Consider the following 18,511-nt stretch of genomic DNA (forward strand, 5'->3'; position numbering starts at 1 on the left):
GCCTCAGAATTAGTTTTAAAAACCCGAAACAAAAACACTGACTGTGTTTGTTGTCTTTATATATTTAAGAGTTTTCATTTCCAGGAGAAGAGGAGACGCTGAGATGAGGACTGACTTGTCTATTGTATCAGTATTTCAGGAATTCTCTTATTGTGATGAATGAACTAAAGAGGTTCGGCGGTTTGGCTCAGTGATCCCACAGATGTGGGTCAAACTGCTGATGAAAATTGTGTGTTTGGCTGGAACATGAAATCAGGCAGAAATAATAGCTTTTAATTCTCCTCTGAACAGAGCCAGAAGCATTTAGAGCAGGAAACTCTCCCACAGCGCGAGTTCTGATGCTCCGTCTGTGAGGCAGACGTCAGTAACCAGGAGCCAACCGCCTGAAACCGGAGCCGATTAAAGAATAATGCGTCCAGAACCTGCGTACCTCCAGCTCCTCTCCTGCTGCAGAGGATTCCCGGTCAGGTGGACCTCCCGCAGGGAAAGACATCCTTTCAGACTGGCACACACATTCTGGAGCTCTGGAGGAAAAGAGAACGTCCTCGTGAGCATCTTCCCTCGCACCAGCATCTCGTCTGGGTTCGCTGGGACGTGGCGCTGCTCTGTCTGTCTACAGGTACGCCCGTGTTACATAGATACAGGAGCTGGGTCCAAATTGACTGGTAAAGAAATTCAAAAATGAATATATATTCTAGATGTTTGCATTATATTTCTTATTGTAATCAGGTTTGCAGGAGCTTTAGGAAAAATGATTTGTCTCTAAATTGTAATAAATGGTGTTGGTAAATGCAGTAAATGCAGCGTTACAGTTCACTGGCACGTAAATGTAAATGTGTGGGTTCATGACCAGTAATAAATATGCATCAGACACAGAGACAAATAACCATCACTTACATCTAATATAAGATTAGAATTTCATTAAAAGGTGCAGATTTCTTGGCAAACGTAGAAGAAACGACCTTCATTCTGCTTTACATCAGGAGAAATGCTAAAAATAAAAAATAAAAATACAAACTGTGCTACTGAGAGACATCAGTTAATGCAAAGTTTGTTCAAAGATTCACAGTCTTAGATTAGACGTGCGGGGGGGGGGGGCGAGTTTTAACGTGTGGGGAGAAGGTCAGAATTGGCAGAAAGGGTTAAAAACGTTAAGAGTTGCTTAAACTACGATAAATCCTGTAAACAGTGTTTAATCTACCTGAGATGCAGTTAAGCTGAAGGTCGAGCTGTTCCAGGGACACATAATCAGACATGGAGGGAAGATCGGGAATCCTACGGAAAAGAGATGAATTTATTCTGGAGGTGTGGAGGTGTGGAGGTCTGGAGGTGTGGAGGTCTGGAAGTGTGGAGGTGTGGAGGTCTGGAGGTGTGGAGGTGTGGAGGTGTGGAGGTGTGGAGGTGTGGAGGTGTGAAGGTGTGGAGGTGTGGAGGTGTGGAGTCTGGAGGTGTGGAGGTGTGGAGGGTGGAGGTCTGGAGGTGTGGAGGTGTGGAGGTCTGGAGGTGTGGAGGTGGAGGTGTGGAGGGTGGAGGTGTGGAGGTGTGGAGGTCTGGAGGTCTGGAGGTGTGGAGGTCTGGAGGTGTGGAGGTCTGGAAGTGTGGAGGTGTGGAGGTCTGGAGGTGTGGAGGTGTGGAGGTCTGGAGGTGTGGAGGTGTGGAGGTCTGGAAGTGTGGAGGTCTGGAAGTGTGGAAGTCTGGAAGTCTGGAGGTCTGGAGGTCTGGAGGTGTGGAGGTGTGGAGGTCTGGAGGTCTGGAGGTGTGGAGGTCTGGAAGTGTGGAAGTCTGGAGGTGTGGAGGTCTGGAAGTGTGCAGGTGTGTAGTTGTACAGGTGTACAGGTGTGCATGTGTGCAGGTGTGCAGGTGTAGGCTAGTACCTGTTTTGGGCCACAGACAGTCGCTGCATCAGTGGAAGCCAGCAGGCAGCGAGGGCCTGCAGGGAGGAGATGCTGTTGTCGTCCAGGTGCAGCTCTCTGAGGAGGACCTGGTTGCTGAGCCGGGGCGGCTGGAGGTCGGCGTGCAGACGTCAGAAACATTCAGAAACAGTCAGAAACAGACAGAAACAGTCAGGAACAGTCAGGAACTGGGAGGTCACACTAACTTTGTGTTGCTGCTGAGACGCCCTCATCCATCACTGTCGGCTGTCTCAGTCCTGCTGTGTTACCCTCCGCTCTCTTAACCCTTCACAATAACCTGGATGTACTCTCAGTTTTCTTTACAACTCTTTTTGCTTTTAATTGGCTAAATTAAACCAAAGCTTTGTTCAGAGCATCACAATAAACCATATTTAGGTAAAAGGTTGCAAAATGCCGCTCCGTGATATAATCTGCATCTAGTGGACTATTCTCAAATGGATCTTATGCTGAATTTTTAAATAGATTTTATCAATATAAACCAGCTACATGCCTTCCTACAGATGAACTCCTCCTAACCTTTATTACAGACGGCTCTGAACAACAACGCCAGATTCAGTCCCTGTGTTTTACCTCAGCCAGGCTGTTGGCGCTCAGGTCCAGCGTGTGAAGCAGAGCATTGTTCTCCAGACCTTCCACACTGGTCAGGTGGTTGTGGGAGCAGCTCAGGTGGAGCAGAGTGTACGTGTCGCTCAGCCCTGCGGTGCTGATCAGCTCATTGTGATCTAGTGACAGCTTCTGCAGTCTCTTCATAGACTCTAGACCAGCTGAGAATCAAGCACAACATGCAACATGAAACAGGACTGATTTAAAATCATAGCATAGTGCTTATTGTTGTATTAAAATAATGACTAGCTTTTATATTTTTAGGAAACCTTCAGTGTATAAATCAGATGTTGACAGCGTTTTATAGAAAATACCAGAATCCAAAGTAGGCATGTGCTGCCCCCTTGTGGAGACACGCAGACTTGCAGGTTTCCCCTTCACGTTAAGTCATAAAACACGTGAGTTTACTTACAAATGCGGGTGATGGAGTTGTGGGAGAGATTTAGAACATCCAAATTTTCTGTACCAGCTAAGCCATGAATGGACGTCAGCTTATTGTGACTTAGATGAAGGACCCTTAAACTTTTCATGTTATTGCAGTCAACAAATGATATGTCATTTTCCTGGAGGCAAACACAGAATACAACATTACACAGCAAAAGTAAATAAATATGAATGTCAGAACAGTAAATAGTGATCTTACAGTACTAATGTTAACATTCACCTGCACATCAACGTAGGAGAGCTTCTGTAGTTGGTTGATGCCATCCAGAGACGTGAGGCCGCAGCGTCTGAGGCTGAGGAGCTGGAGCTGAGAGCAGAGGGCCACAGTGGACAAGCTGCAACCAGGCAAATCCTCCAGGGTCACTGCAGTCACCTGCATGAGATGCAGATCAAATCACATGCCAAGAAAAGGGTTGATGTGACCCTAAAAACGAGGCTATATAAAGCGTGTCTGCTCATTGGTGGGATATACTGTAGTCAAACCACTACAGCGGCCACCTGGTGGCCAGGACTGGTGTTACAGGGCGATAAAACCATCATCAGTGTCACATTTGACAATCAAATTTACCTCTTTGAGGGATCCCACACCAGTAGGCTGAAGCAATGATTGTGGGGAGAGGGGGGGCAGCCTGGGGGCCCCAGCGGCCCTCTGGGGGCGTCTGTGCCCTCGGACGGACGGGCCTGGCTTCCTCTTGTTGAGCAGGGACAGTTTGGTCCAGGAGGGGCAGTCTTTCATCCAGGAGAGCCTCTTGAGCTCTGTGGGCTCTGGGAGCCACTCGGGCAGCTCTTCATCCATTGGTTTAGCTCTCAGCATTTCCACTCTTTCCTCCTCCCTTTTGACTTTGCTCTCTTCATCCACTCTTTTCACATTAATGTTTTCTGTTCTTTCTCCATTCTTTCTCTTCTCTCCCTCCAATTTAATAACCTCAACCCTCCTTTCTTCGTTCTTTATCATCTCTTCCTCCCTTCTTTTTCTTCTTTCCTCCTGCTCTTTTCTCTTGATCTCCTTTTGCATTAGTTGAAGGTTCATCTTTTCTATTCTGTCCTTAACCATTCTTTCCCTCTCCTCTTCTAAGTCTCTTTTCCTCTCCTCTCTTCTCCTCCCGTCTTCCTCATCTTTCATGCGCTTCTGCTCCTCTTCGCTCTTCCTTCCCTCTTCCTGCACTCTTCTCTGTAAGTTGTTAATCACTTCCTAGTTGATAGAGGACAGACGGTTGTTAAGGCAACAAGCATCAAAATCAATGATATAACCACGCCCACAAATCACCCACCTTCAAATAGCCCCGCCCCATAAATGCACTCACTGATCCCTCAATCAGAAATGACAATTTGGATCAAATGAATGGAAGCATGTATCTGTCAACAAAAGACTACACTAATATTTACCCCCCCCAGCCACACACACACACACACACACACACACACACACACACACACACACACACACACACACACACACACACCCAGTGTTGTAACACAATGAAAACAACAATAGTTTAATGTAGATGTGCTCAGATTAAATCCCAGGTAGCATCATTTGAATGCAGGGAGACCCTGGCCAGCCAGTTCTGCCCCTGCAGGTTGTTCACATGACAGAAGGCTTCAAATGTACCTGCTGAAGAAGAAACTCCTGCTCAGGTTTTTCCTGGACCATCTTCTCCCTCAACTCAAGTTCCTTTTGATGGAGCTGCATAAAGACACCGAGAACACGTTAAAACATGTTAATCAACACGCATCAGACCACGAGTGTGTCTCACCTCCTCTGTCTCCATTATCTCCCTCAGCTCCTTCTGAAACCCCAGTTCTGTCTTTTGGTTTCCATTGGTCATCTCCACACACTGATGTTTCTCCTGCTTTCCCTCGTTGCTTTTCTTCAGTTTAGTTTCATCCAGGGGAATCTCCAGACCAAAGGACATGTGTTTCTCTTGTTCTAAACATGGAGACGTACCATCTTCTACACCCATGAGATTAAAAACAAAGAAAAATAAAACAACTGGTTGATTAATGATTTTAAAATAGAGCATTCCTCTGAGCTCAAACATGTTTTTTAATCCAAGGCCTTCACTTGTACAATTTGCCTGATTTGTACCATATTTAGTTAAATGACGGGACAACAGCGCCCTCTAGCGGTCGCTTATTCTCTGACGTGGGAGAATCGCATGACTGCCTGGCTTTTCTAAATTTCATTTTATGTTATATTTACATTTCTTATTTGGAACTTCATGATCGCTGATTTATTGTTTTCCTCAAATGTGTTTTAAGAAGTTTTGATATAGACACAAGAGGGCGCTGTTTCCTCTTCTGTCCAGAGGTTCTGCTCAGAAAGTCACATTCTCACCACCTTCCCATCTGTACAGTACATGCAGATAAGTGGATTTGATGTTGACTGCAGTTTACAGGCACAGTCTAATAGACTGCAGTCAGGACATCAGAGCATTGTGCTAAATGTTTGTACTTAATGGCACTTTAAAGTCATTAAAGTAGACCTTCAGCTCTAACTGTCCAAATCAAAACAACCAGCGGCAGACTGGCCAGTGCTGGATTCGTAATGCGGTAGTATTAGTGTGCAATAGACAGGGCTTACAATAACTTTACCCTTAATTTCTACCTTGATTTTCTTTCACCAGTGGACAGGTGGACCTACCTGCAGCTTCCTCCTGGAGCAGCCTGTGGCACACTGCTGCTCTGCTGTGTGAGGTCTCAAAGTAGCTGAGTAGGGATGGTGGAATGTCCCCGGCATCCTGTGGCAAAATTAAATCTTTTGCTTAATTGTTCTGCTGTAAATGTGTTCATTACTCCCTCAAATCCGTTTAAGCATTCGCTCATGGAAATGGAGGGCGTTTGGTTGCGTCACGTGACGTAACTTCCTGGTTAAATACGGATAAAATACATGAATAGTTTCACCTTCTCTATTTGTTCCTCTTCAGTGTCTTCAATATAATCCACGTCGAGATAGCCAATCTCCTGGAGGACAGCGTCGGTTCTTCCATTAGCTTCTGTCATGGTTTCCACGTCAGAAAGTTGTTAAATACCGATTTTCTTTCGTCCGCCCAAAACCTGATAATCTTGGCTCACATTCCGCACATTTCACGTCAAAACTAAGTTAGCATTTATTAGTTTGTGCAACACAGAGAGGAGCGACTATAGCGTCGGAGCTTTGGTCTCCATGGTAACCCGAAGAAAACTACATGGTCTCTTAAGGGACAAAGTCGTGCGAAAAGCAAATGCAATAATCACGAATCCCTCAGAAAACCTGACAGGTGTTTTACGTTTTAAATTATGTGAACATCGTGTTTATGATGGCGCGTGACACAAACATCTGTTATTCTTACTTGCAGCTAGTGCAAATTTTACTGTTGCTACCTTCTTTGCACATTTAATCATATCATATTATCACTAGTTTAGGTTTTATTCTAGTTTTATAGTTTTGGCCAGCATCTTTGGGCATCTGGTTATATTTTATATTGTATTATAGCATTAGTATAGTTTTTGTTCGTAGCTTTATTTGCAGTCAGTGTTGTCCAGAGGACTGCGAGCCGGTGGGCGCTGGTAGCTCAGCGTGTGGGGAACTGCACTGATTTAAGCCTCAGATGTTCTGGGAGTAGGAGAAGAGCACCTTCAGAGCACTGCCATGGTACCTTTGAGCAAGTTACCGAACCCACAAATGCCCGTATGGGGCCCTGCCGTGAACTGGCGACTGATCCGGGGGGACCTGCCCTCGCCCGATGTGGACTCTCAACAAGAGAGTGAAGAAGACAAGATGAGACATAATACAGCTAAATGTTGGCTAAAATCCAGCAGAAGCTACATTCATACTGAGACAATCTAAATATGTGAGTATAGTATATATAGTATTAGTATAATATTTTACATTTTTATGAGAACACAGAGGAAATTTTATGGTTTTTCTGATTTTATTTATTCACCAATCAGTATTGTCATTTGTATTCTTCTGCTTCAGCTTTGAAATGAACCTTGTGATTGGCCTAATCCAGTAATCAGAAGACAACAAAGCCTGTTTGACTGAATCCATCATAGACATCAAATGTCTTGGGATGATGTGGGCATCTTAGGCGCCCTGTAAACTGGGGGTGAGTGAACCCAAGACCTTGTAGGTGAATCACAGGACCCGAGGAACAAAAGTGTGTCAGGCTGCGAACAATGAACACTTTTTCCATGGCATTTCGGATCACAAAGCCCGAGTCCCCACTCCTGTGGTGAAGTCGCTACTCTCGTGCTTTCCTCTGTCGCTTTGAGGAGATTCCAGTGGCCCACACAGGTTTTCCCATACAAATTCCTCAGGGCTTTCAAAAACGGAACCCTGTCTGCTTCCTCAGAGTTTCAAAGTACATGAACATTCCATCCCAAACTGTTTGGGACACACGAGGGCTTGTTCTCCATTCTCTCAAAGTTCCACGGGGAAAAACAAAACAAATGGACGGCGCCGATCAGACTACAGCACCTTTTGCTTCAAAGCCCCGGCGACTCCACAATGGCAATAAACGGCACACCAGCTGTGACACTCCTGCCCTGCAACAACACCAGCACCGTGTCACGACCTTCACACATCGGCCACAAAGGTGCCTCGGTGGAGGTCGCCATGGGTCAAAGCACTGGTTCAGTCCTGGGGGTGATTTGCAGAAAGAGGACACTTTGGTGCTGCCCCGTTGTTAGAGTCAAACTGCCTGTCCCTTATGTTTCATTAGGTCCCTGAGATTCATTGACCAAGTTCAATTGCTCAAAAAGGCTCCATCAGCAAGCCTTGTCCACTCCAATTAGACCAGGCCCATTGTCGGTGGGCAAGGTGTTCGTTGCTTTTGTCCAAATGTGCAGAACCCAGACAGCAGCCAGACAGGGCCAAGCTGCAGATTTATACAGCAGATTATGCCAGTCAAAGGCTGCTCGGGCCCAAAAGCAGTAAGGGCTTGAACAGCAGCCGTGTGTTGACACTGTCAAGGGTTTTCTGTTACTCGTCTGTAGCCATTATCTGGGCAGCCGGTCAGGTCCATCACAGGGACTTGACAGAGAAAAAGACTGGAGGTGAAAACATTCCCCGATTGTGTATTTTCACGATGTTGGTCACAAATCAAGTTTACCAATTTAATAATAATGTTTTAAAAATCTGTCATAAAATATATAATGACAATGAACAATTCATCCTTGTCTTCTGTAAGATTTTACCCCCGATTTTGTCTATAAATTAAGCTGGTTGGTTCTACTTAGTTTCAGGTGTTCTTTAAATTAGTTATTTTACCTTAATTAGGATCGGTCAGCTGTTGGCCTGAAACAAGGGTGGGCATCGAGGGCCGTATCCAAGCCAGACTTTCTGTCCTACAGGTAAACACTTTCACCTGGGGTTCCATTTACCTTGGTGAAAGCATTTCCTGCCTGGTAGGATGTAAAGCTGGTCCACTGTTCCACGCCCAGGACGAAAACCACATTGCTCCTCCTGAATCCGAGGTTCGACTATCCGGCGGACCCTCCTCTCCAGTACCCCTGAATAGACCTTGCCAGGGAGGCTGAGGAGTGTGATCCCCCTATAGTTGGAACACACCCTCCGGTCCCCCTTCTTAAAAAGAGGGACTACCACCCCGGTCTGCCAATCCAGCGGCACTGCCCCCGATGTCCACGCGATGTTGCAGAGTCGAGTCAACCACGACAGCCCTACAACATCCAGAGCCTTAAGGGACTCTGGGCGGATCTCATCCACCCCCGGGGCCTTGCCACCGAGGAGTTTTTTAACTACCTCGGCAACTTCAGCCCCGGAGATACGAGAGCCCATCTCCAGGTCCCCGGCCCTACTTCCTCACTGGAAGGCGTGTTGGTGGGATTGAGGAGGTCCTCGAAGTATTCCTTCCACCGATCCACAACATCCCGAGTTGAGGTCAGCAGCACACCATCACCACTATACACAGTGTTGACAGTGCACTGCTTCCCCCTCCTCAGACGCCGGATGGTGGTCCAGAACCTTTTCGAGGCCGTCCGAAAGTCGTTCTCCATGGCCTCACCGAACTCTTCCCATGCCCGAGTCTTTGCCTCGGCAACCGCCGTAGCTGCACTCCGCTTGGCACGCCGGTACCCATCTGCTGCCTCAGGAGTCCCACAGGCCAGTAAGGCCCGATACGACTCCTTCTTCAGCTTGACGGCATCCCTCACCGCTGGTGTCCACCAGCGGGTTCGGGCATTGCCGCCACGACAGGCACCAACCACCTTGCGGCCACAGCACCGGTCAGCTGCCTCGACAATGGAGGCACGGAACATGGTCCACTCGGACTCAATGTCCCCCGCCTCCCCCGGGACATGGTCAAAGCTCTCCCGGAGGCGTGAGTTGAAGCTCCTTCTGACAGGGGACTCTGCCAGGCGTTCCCAGCAGACCCTCACAACACGTTTGGGCCTGCCAGGTCTGTCCGGCATCCTTCCCCACCATCGGAGCCAACTCACCACCAGGTGGTGATCAGTTGACAGCTCCGCCCCTCTCTTCACCCGAGTGTCCAGAACATGCGGCCGCAAATCCGATGACACAACCACAAAGTCGATCATCGATCTGCGGCCTAAGGCGTCCTGGTGCCAAGTGCACATGTGGACGCCTTTATGTCTGAACGAGGTGTTCGTTATGGACAATCTGAGACGAGCACAGAAGTCCAATAACAAAACACCACTCGGGTTCAGATCAGGGGGGCCGTTCTTCCCAATCACACCTCTCCAGGTCACACTGTCATTGCCAACGTGAGCATTGAAGTCACCCAGGAGGACGAGGGAGCCCCCAGAAGGGGCACTCTCCAGCACTCCCTCTAAGGACTCCAAAAAGGGTGGATACGCTGAACTGCTGTTTGGACCATAGGCACAAACAACAGTCAGGATCCGTCCCCCCACCCGAAGGCGAAGGGAGGCTACCCTCTCATCCACCGGGGTAAACTCCAATACACAGGCACTGAGCCGGGGAGCAACCAGAATTGCCACCCCTGCTCGTCGCCTCTCACCATCGGCAACTCCAGAGTGGTAGAGAGTCCAACCCCTCTCAAGAAGACTGGTTCCAGAGCCCTTGCCGTGCGCCTTTGCACATTTAATCATATCATATTATCACTAGTTTAGGTTTTATTGTAGTTTTATAGTTTTCGCCAGCATCTTTGGGCATCTGGTTATATTTTATATTGTATTATAGCATTAGTATAGTTTTTGTTCGTAGCTTTATTTGCAGTCAGTGTTGTCCAGAGGACTGCGAGCCGGTGGGCGCTGGTAGCTCAGCGTGTGGGGAACTGCACTGATTTAAGCCTCAGATGTTCTGGGAGTAGGAGAAGAGCACCTTCAGAGCACTGCCATGGTACCTTTGAGCAAGTTACCGAACCCACAAATGTCCGTATGGGGCCCTGCCGTGAACTGGCGACTGATCCGGGGGGACCTGCCCTCGCCCGATGTGGACTCTCAACAAGAGAGTTAAGAAGACAAGATGAGACATAATACAGCTAAATGTTGGCTAAAATCCAGCAGAAGCTACATTCATACTGAGACAATCTCTTTAGAAGAACATATGTTGAGTATAGTATAGTATTAGTATAATATTTTACATTTTTATGAGAACACAGAGGAAGATTTTATGGTTTTTCTGATTTTATTTATTCACCAATCAGTATTGTCATTTGTATTCTTCTGCTTCAGCTTTGAAATGAACCTTGTGATTGGCCTAATCCAGTAATCACAAGACAACAAAGCCCGTTTGACTGAATCCATCATAGACATCAAATGTCTTGGGATGATGTGGGCATCTTAGGCGCCCTGTAAACTGGGGGTGAGTGAACCCAAGACCTTGTAGGTGAATCACAGGACCCGAGGAACAAAAGTGTGTCAGGCTGCGAACAATGAACACTTTTTCCATGGCATTTCGGATCACAAAGCCCGAGTCCCCACTCCTGTGGTGAAGTCGCTACTCTCGTGCTTTCCTCTGTCGCTTTGAGGAGATTCCAGTGGCCCACACAGGTTTTCCCATACAAATTCCTCAGGGCTTTCAAAAACGGAACCCTGTCTGCTTCCTCAGAGTTTCAAAGTACATGAACATTCCATCCCAAACTGTTTGGGACACACGAGGGCTTGTTCTCCATTCTCTCAAAGTTCCACGGGGAAAAACAAAACAAATGGACGGCGCCGATCAGACTACAGCACCTTTTGCTTCAAAGCCCCGGCGACTCCACAATGGCAATAAACGGCACACCAGCTGTGACACTCCTGCCCTGCAACAACACCAGCACCGCGTCACGACCTTCACACATCGGCCACAAAGGTGCCTCGGTGGAGGTCGCCATGGGTCAAAGCACTGGTTCAGTCCTGGGGGTGATTTGCAGAAAGAGGACACTTTGGTGCTGCCCCGTTGTTAGAGTCAAACTGCCTGTCCCTTATGTTTCATTAGGTCCCTGAGATTCATTGACCAAGTTCAATTGCTCAAAAAGGCTCCATCAGCAAGCCTTGTCCACTCCAATTAGACCAGGCCCATTGTCGGTGGGCAAGGTGTTCGTTGCTTTTGTCCAAATGTGCAGAACCCAGACAGCAGCCAGACAGGGCCAAGCTGCAGATTAATACAGCAGATTATGCCAGTCAAAGGCTGCTCGGGCCCAAAAGCAGTAAGGGCTTGAACAGCAGCCGTGTGTTGACACTGTCAAGGGTTTTCTGTTACTCGTCTGTAGCCATTATCTGGGCAGCCGGTCAGGTCCATCACAGGGACTTGACAGAGAAAAAGACTGGAGGTGAAAACATTCACCGATTGTGTATTTTCACGATGTTGGTCACAAATCAAGTTTACCAATTTAATAATAATGTTTTAAAAATCTGTCATAAAACATATAATGACAATGAACAATTCATCCTTGTCTTCTGTAAGATTTTACCCCCGATTTTGTCTATAAATTAAGCTGGTTGGTTCTACTTAGTTTCAGGTGTTCTTTAAATTAGTTATTTTACCTTAATTAGGATCGGTCAGCTGTTGGCCTGAAACAAGGGTGGGCATCGAGGGCCGTATCCAAGCCAGACTTTCTGTCCTACAGGTAAACACTTTCACCTGGGGTTTCATTTACCTTGGTGAAAGCATTTCCTGCCTGGTAGGATGTAAATCCCGGCTTGAATTCAACCCTCGAGGACTGGATTTGACCTCCTCTGATGGGCAAGTCCAATCCATGAAGGCTGGAATCCAGCATCCTACCAGGAAGAAACCACTTTCACCAAGGTAATTGGACCCCCAGGTGAGAGTGTTTACCTGTAGGACAGAAAGTCCGGCTTGGATACGGCCTCGAGGACTGGATTTGCCCCCCCGGCCTAAAATATCAGCGCCGACAGGTGACCTCTGCTCGGCGGCGGAAGCTTTGCACCATTTGCCTGCTGCTTCGTTTCAGGCTGGGCTGCTGATGACCGGGGTGGGGGCCTCACTGTTGCATTGTGGGAGTCCGTCTCAAAGTCAAAGTTCAGAGAATGAGCATTTCCGTGGCGTGATCTTAAGATGATTCTTTACAAAATCATAGTTGGAAAACAGATGATTTCCACCAGGAACCGTGGCAGGTTAAAGGCTGCCAGTGCTGAGGCGACCTGTACGTAGACCCAATGTTAGACGCCGGGGGGGGGTGTTAAATTCTGGACAAATGCTGCCATAAGCCTAATCACTCTCATGCTGCACTTTTAATTCTGTCAAATTAAATTCTACCAAATACGTAGTAGTGAAAGAGCTACCTGTGCGGGGCTGGAGTCACGGGCGAAGTTCACCAGGTTCATCCTCAGAGATTATCTCAGCAAATTGTTGGACTTGGACACAGATTTGGATTGTTATCATCTTGCTGCCAGATTGACTTTAGCACATCTAAATCTGCTTCAAATGACTGTGGGATTACTGTAAGAACCGTTCCTTGGAAGATGCCGGGAGGGGGGGGGGCTCTCCCCCAGGGTCAGCAGGTGAGTTCCTGATAAGTGCCTGGAAGTGCTGTAGTTTATAATCTGAACATCATTGTGCACATCCTCATGTAAAGAAGAGTCACATGCAGAGAACAATGTTTCCCTTCTGAGGACCAGGGACAGGAAGATGAGAGCGCTTCTGTTTTTAATCTCTATACAGATAAGATGTTCTCAGTTTGCTTGGAGTCACGTTCTCTGCTGAGGAATTCCGTGCAGACAGAGACAAGCTCTCATTGAAATGCCCCTCCACCCTAACGAGGCCTGTGGCTGGTCCGGGCCGGGGTTGTGGGCTTTCTTCAGTCCACCCTGAGGAGCCAAACGTGGCAGGTTCACCTCTCCAACAGGGCTGCCGGTGCTCTCGTGCATTATTCTTTGCCACGTTCATGCACGGAGACATCCACCCACGTTGTGCCTAAGAGGGATAGCGGGTCCTGATCTGCTGTTACTGGGATGTTCTGTGTTGGGTCCCATGACTGGTTCTTGGCCTCACGTCACAGGACGGTCTCTGCTGCAGCTAATCCTCCCTTTGAAGAAGCATCTCCGACTCCATCCTGGGAGTTCCCAATGTGATCCTGAGCCGCATTACTGCCATTAAGTGGGTGAAAAGTAGCGGCGTGTTGGCCATCACTGGAGACGGAAAGGTTCTTTGGGAAAACTTCAGACCTGTAACTCTGAGGATGTTGGACATGGCTGGACGAATTTTACCGTTTTAATGGGAGCACAGGCTCTCCAGAAGAGGAGATAAGGGGTGTCTTGCATTGTTGTCCAGGTCAGCAGAGCCTGAACGAATCCCACACCCATAAAAAGAAAACTGGGAAAAGCTTCAGAAGGCCAAAATTACACACCGACCCAGACGAGGCACAACAAAGTGAGAGGAGCTTATGATTATCCAATGTTCTCATGGCCTTGCTCTTTCATTTGGAGCTCTGCCTCCAGTGGTTAAAGAAAGCTGAATCGAGGCTGTTACGATGACCCCCCCCAACGCTTCTCTTTTGTTTCAACAGAGCGGCTTTGAGCTGCTCATTGTATGTCGCTGCACACAAGCATTTCTGTTTTTCTAAGCAACTCCCAGTCAACACGACACACACTCCGTCCCCTGGGTGAGACGGGGACAATAACTGTCTCTAAGTTAGTTAATCACTAATAATAGTTCATCTAAATATAAAACCCCACACAGCTGGAACACAGCAGCAGGATGCATGAATACAGTCTCTGAAGCACAAGCATAAAAGGGAGTCGTCTACTGTCCTTGAACGGTGTTCCAAAAGCCACTTTTCTCACTTTTAGGTGCAGTGCGTGCGGTCCTGACCACCAGCGCACCGCTGTGTGCAACAGATCGCTGAATTTTTCATCCATACCCAGCCAGGGCGATTCCTCTGGCTGGCAGTTGGTGCCTGTGTCAGCCCCTGAAAACAGACACTGCCCAGCTTTCCATGGAGGTAAAGGTAAAGGGTAACCTGGTGACGGTCGGGAAGGGTCACCTTACCAAAGCTGGGCCCCATGCCTAATTCATCAGGTAACAGTAACTCTGCCTGCACGTCACCAAATCAGCGTGTCCATAATGGGGGATAAATGAAAAACAAGTGATGACGCTCCAACTGAGCCTCTCCACTCGATTTCCAAGACATTTCAATGAATTTAAGCCTCTGAACAGAAACATGCACACTGAACGTGGTTTAAACAGCTGGGGAATCACATTTGAATCAAAAGCAAAAAGGCCCCATTCAAGTCCTAATTTCTCGTACAGTATTTATTTTTGGGGGTTGCCACAGTTCTTTTTCCCACTTCAGCCTGTGAATAAGACACAGTCACGATTGATCACGGCCCTGATGTTAGATGACTTCACCCAATCAGCAAACAGCTGTTGCAGACTTCATTTTGTGCGTCGCTGCGTGAGATGAACTAATTATCGTTATCACACAGGCTTTTCCCATCTATTCATTTGAGCATTTATCTGCAATTTTTACTTTCTGTTGGTTGTACAGACACCAAAATAAGCTAAAATGTGGAGCTCAGTGGGGAATAGTGTACGGTGACCTTTGTTCAGTGATTCTGGCGAAAGGTTCCAGCGAGGTGCCACAACGCGCCCTTCGCCCAACTCCCCCACTAACCTCACGCAATACGAGATCAAATCTTTCATCTCTCAATGGTCTAAGGTCAAAGGAACTGTGCTCCAAAACATCTGTGTTGTGCTGCTTTACAACCTTCATTTTTGGTGTCTTCAGCCACGTTCAGCAGTTACGGAAAGGAAATACATAATCCACCAAGGTGAGATATAGACACGACATAATGTACATTCATTAACTGTGTGTGTTTCTGTGTGTGTGTGTGTGGGGGGGGCTGCAGCCGTTCATATATGCATCATACGCATCATACCTGCTGGCCATGGTGACGTAAAGGAAACCCTACTGCTGAGGCAAAGTTTATTTCTTGTTCCTCTTTGGAAAAGACGTGTTAATCATGTAAGAGCCTCACACGTGTCGTGGTTCGATAATGGCACCCACTCTGCTGAAGAGTTGCTGCTCAAATATTTCCACTCTAATGTAAATATGCTATCAAGCCGCGTTGTGTTGTATCGGTGCCAAACGGCCGAACAGGAAGAGTGAGCTGTGGATATGATCAGTGCGATTGAATATTAAAGCTCACCTGTTCCTGTGTTACTGGGTTACATTTTCAATAATTTAACAATAAGGATTTGGAAAGTTTCGTCTAAAAACTGGCCATGAGAGCCTCCTTTGCCCCTATAGTGCATTGAACAGACTGGATGGTCTGACTGGTAACCTGTGAGAGCTGCATCAGTCGGAGCTTCAGTCCCAGCAGGGTTAAACAAACCGGGCTGGACAGCAGGGGCAGGGGCCAGCTGAAACGCAACACCAGCTCCTCCAGGTCGGGGGTCGGTGTTACAACTGTTCCATATAAAAACACCAGCGTGCTACACAAACTACACTGCAGAAAATGGTGGATTTGAGCTGAAGTCTATTGAGCTGAAGTCCAGGCCAAAGTTAAGTGACAGATTCTGATTGAAGGACATCTTGTTAGCTAAAGACACACTAATTGCACATTCTGGGGCCAAATGAATGCAGGTAGAGCAGCTCAGCCTCAGCGATGGAGGCTCTAGCAAAAGGTCAAAGCACACGTGAGCTCCGAATGATACAACTGCTAATGTGATGATGGCAACATGCTCACAGTAAATGTGGTCCACCAGTGAAAGAAGGGACGCCAAAGAAGCAGCAAAAGAGGAGTACTATAATAACACAGGCCAAGAAATGAAGGACAGAAAGAGTGCTGGGAGAAATAAAAGCGCCTTTATTGAGGAGCTGGCAAGTACCAAAGTAGAAACCTCCGCAGAGATAAACTCAACACCTGTTCCAAGTGGGGAAACCCCCACAGGATGGGCAGGATTTAACCCAAACATTTGATTAGAAAAGAAGAAAGGATGATTGTGGCATGGTCCACATCTGCACCCTCACCTGGTTGTTTTTGCTGATGTGTTCTGATGCAGCACAGCTGCTCCGGGTTATGACGCCCACAGCAGGGCCCCCATCTGGGCACAGAGAGTCCTCAGTTGTTCTGGGGGCCTGTGAAATTCCCACCTCAAACAGAGGTTTTGATGTCAGGCCTGGAGCGTGGAAATGGCCTGTTCTCTGTCCTGCCCCACTCTTGTTGACGCCGCAGTGTCAATAGCCTAACAGCATACTGTACATACACACTAATTAACTTTAGCTTCATTTTCTTTTCTCTTTTTACTGTGCTCAGCCTGTTTGTCTGTTTTACTGTGGGAGAGATGAAGGCTGGTAGCTGGGATCGATAGGTTTACCTTGATTTTACTCACAGGAGAAGAACAGAGAGGGAAGATGCATTTTTGGCTTCCATGGCAGCAAGATGACGGCAGCAAGATGATGGCAGCAAGATGATGTGTCGTGCCCTGAGAAGTACAAGACTGTGAGCTTTAGTCAGCACCACATAAACCCTGTTAGAACGGTGGCAAAGCCCTCGATGTACCTCTGTGAGTAGACATTGTGCCCGCCAAACCTCCAGTTTCCGTTGACACAGTGGTTACCATATTCAGTTTCACATAAAGTATTTTAAATTTGATGTATGTTTGATATAAGATGTTTAAGAAACACTGGCATGCAAAGCCTCATCGTCTCATAGGTCGTTGGGCATTTAATTGCTGTTAGTTTAATCGCATGCAAAAGCTGCCACTCGCATAGGCAGCATAGAAGCACCTGAAACCACTAGAAATGACAAGTATCGTGGGGGAGTAAAGCTGTTAGAATATGCTGTCAATAACTCAAGATTGTCATTTACAAGGGGGATGTGATGGCAACCAAGATTTTGACTACTAAGGGCTGCTAATAGACATACTGTATAACTGTATTATACAACTGTATACTATATTATTTTGGAAAATTAAATAACAACCCTTTATTTTTGGACTTTGTTACTAATATGATATTTGACTTCTTTAACCTTGATATTTGGCCCACATACCTGCGACGGTTGGCTTACCTGTAAAAAGGAGTGGTGACTTGCATTGTTGCCAGACAGGTTGAGAGCACAAAACGTGCAGCTTAACTTCACTCTGCTTTATGACTCAATGTGGGATAGTGACAGTTTCATTCATGTGTTTTAACCAACTCAGCATCCTGTTAGAGCTTTTCCTGTCTGTGGGCCCGCCAAAAAACACCGAAGAACACTGAATATTCTTTGATTTCTTGTAAATCCCACCGCTCCCACATATAGCAAAAAATTAAATCCATTTATTTGCTAATTCTAACTCTGCAACAAGGAATAAAAGTGTGTTTAAAATGATAAAAACATTCATGCTGAAAATGGCCTCTAGTAATTCTGTATTTAATCTGTCAGTTATATTGTTTGGCTAGAAAATGAAAATGCTTATTATTCATCATTGGTTAAAAAAATAATTGAAGAATTATCAGCCACTCGTAGTCTAATACAACATGTAATACTAATTTTCTCTGTCACACTCTCAATCATGATATAATTGAAGGGTAAATTTGGTATGAATGTCTTTCCATTTATTTAATCAGTGTGTAAATTCGCGTTTTCTATGGTTTGAAGGAAAACATTCGCCGCTTCCAAGACATACAAAAGTATTTGATCCCTTGCTGATTTTGTTGGTTTGTCCACTAATAAAGACATGATCATTCTATACTTTTAATGGTAGATGTATTCTAACATGGAGAGACAGAATATCAAAAAGAAAATCAAGAAAATAACTTTAAAGAATTTATTTTAATTTATTTGTTTTTCATTGAGGGTAATACTCTCAAAAAACTCCTAATGCATACTAGGGGATCAAATACTTATTTCCCTCAATGAAAAACAAATAAATTAAAATAAATTCTTTAAAGTTGTTTTCTTGATTTTCTTTTTGATATTCTGTCTCTCCATGTTAGAATACATCTACCATTAAAAGTATAGAATGATCATGTCTTTATTAGTGGACAAACCAACGAAATCAGCAAGGGATCAAATACTTTTTACTCTCACAGTATAAAACGGAAAAATACTTCAATAGAACCTATTGCGTTGCACTACATACATCTAAATACAGTCGGTTGTATTCCGATATGAAAAGAAGATATTAAATTATGTCT

At 46.3% G+C, this 18,511-nt stretch overlaps 1 protein-coding gene and 1 long non-coding RNA gene across 8 annotated transcripts in view; both read right to left on the reverse strand.

Moving 5' to 3' along the window:
- Positions 1 to 6,166, reverse strand: part of lrriq1 (leucine-rich repeats and IQ motif containing 1) — a 27,210-nt gene extending 21,044 nt beyond the window's left edge. For 6 of the 7 annotated variants that reach the window (XR_008953338.1, XR_008953337.1, XM_057052268.1 and 3 more), the window contains exons 1-11: positions 5,865 to 6,164; positions 5,605 to 5,701; positions 4,718 to 4,914; positions 4,573 to 4,647; positions 3,529 to 4,152; positions 3,181 to 3,333; positions 2,929 to 3,079; positions 2,484 to 2,677; positions 1,875 to 2,002; positions 1,202 to 1,275; positions 431 to 524 (exon numbers count right to left, since the gene is read on the reverse strand). Coding sequence is in view for 5 of the 7 variants with exons in the window: in XM_057052268.1 (XP_056908248.1) it covers positions 431 to 524; positions 1,202 to 1,275; positions 1,875 to 2,002; positions 2,484 to 2,677; positions 2,929 to 3,079; positions 3,181 to 3,333; positions 3,529 to 4,152; positions 4,573 to 4,647; positions 4,718 to 4,914; positions 5,605 to 5,701; positions 5,865 to 5,963 (1,886 nt within the window). In the remaining 2 variants the exon portion in view is untranslated. Of the gene's footprint in view, positions 1 to 430; positions 525 to 1,201; positions 1,276 to 1,874; positions 2,003 to 2,483; positions 2,678 to 2,928; positions 3,080 to 3,180; positions 3,334 to 3,528; positions 4,153 to 4,572; positions 4,648 to 4,717; positions 4,915 to 5,604; positions 5,702 to 5,864 lie in introns of all 7 variants that reach the window. The other variant, XM_057052269.1, reaches the window with a different exon arrangement.
- Positions 6,167 to 16,170: 10,004 nt separating this feature from the next.
- LOC130536334 (uncharacterized) lies at positions 16,171 to 17,770 on the reverse strand. Its single transcript, XR_008953332.1, has 2 exons — positions 17,400 to 17,770; positions 16,171 to 16,812 (listed from the first exon to the last, which is right to left on the reverse strand). It is a non-coding gene; the product is annotated as an uncharacterized LOC130536334 (long non-coding RNA).
- Positions 17,771 to 18,511: the final 741 nt, after the last annotated feature.

This window comes from Takifugu flavidus, chromosome 13 (genome assembly GCF_003711565.1).
Source record: "Takifugu flavidus isolate HTHZ2018 chromosome 13, ASM371156v2, whole genome shotgun sequence".
NCBI classification, from domain to species: domain Eukaryota; kingdom Metazoa; phylum Chordata; class Actinopteri; order Tetraodontiformes; family Tetraodontidae; genus Takifugu; species Takifugu flavidus.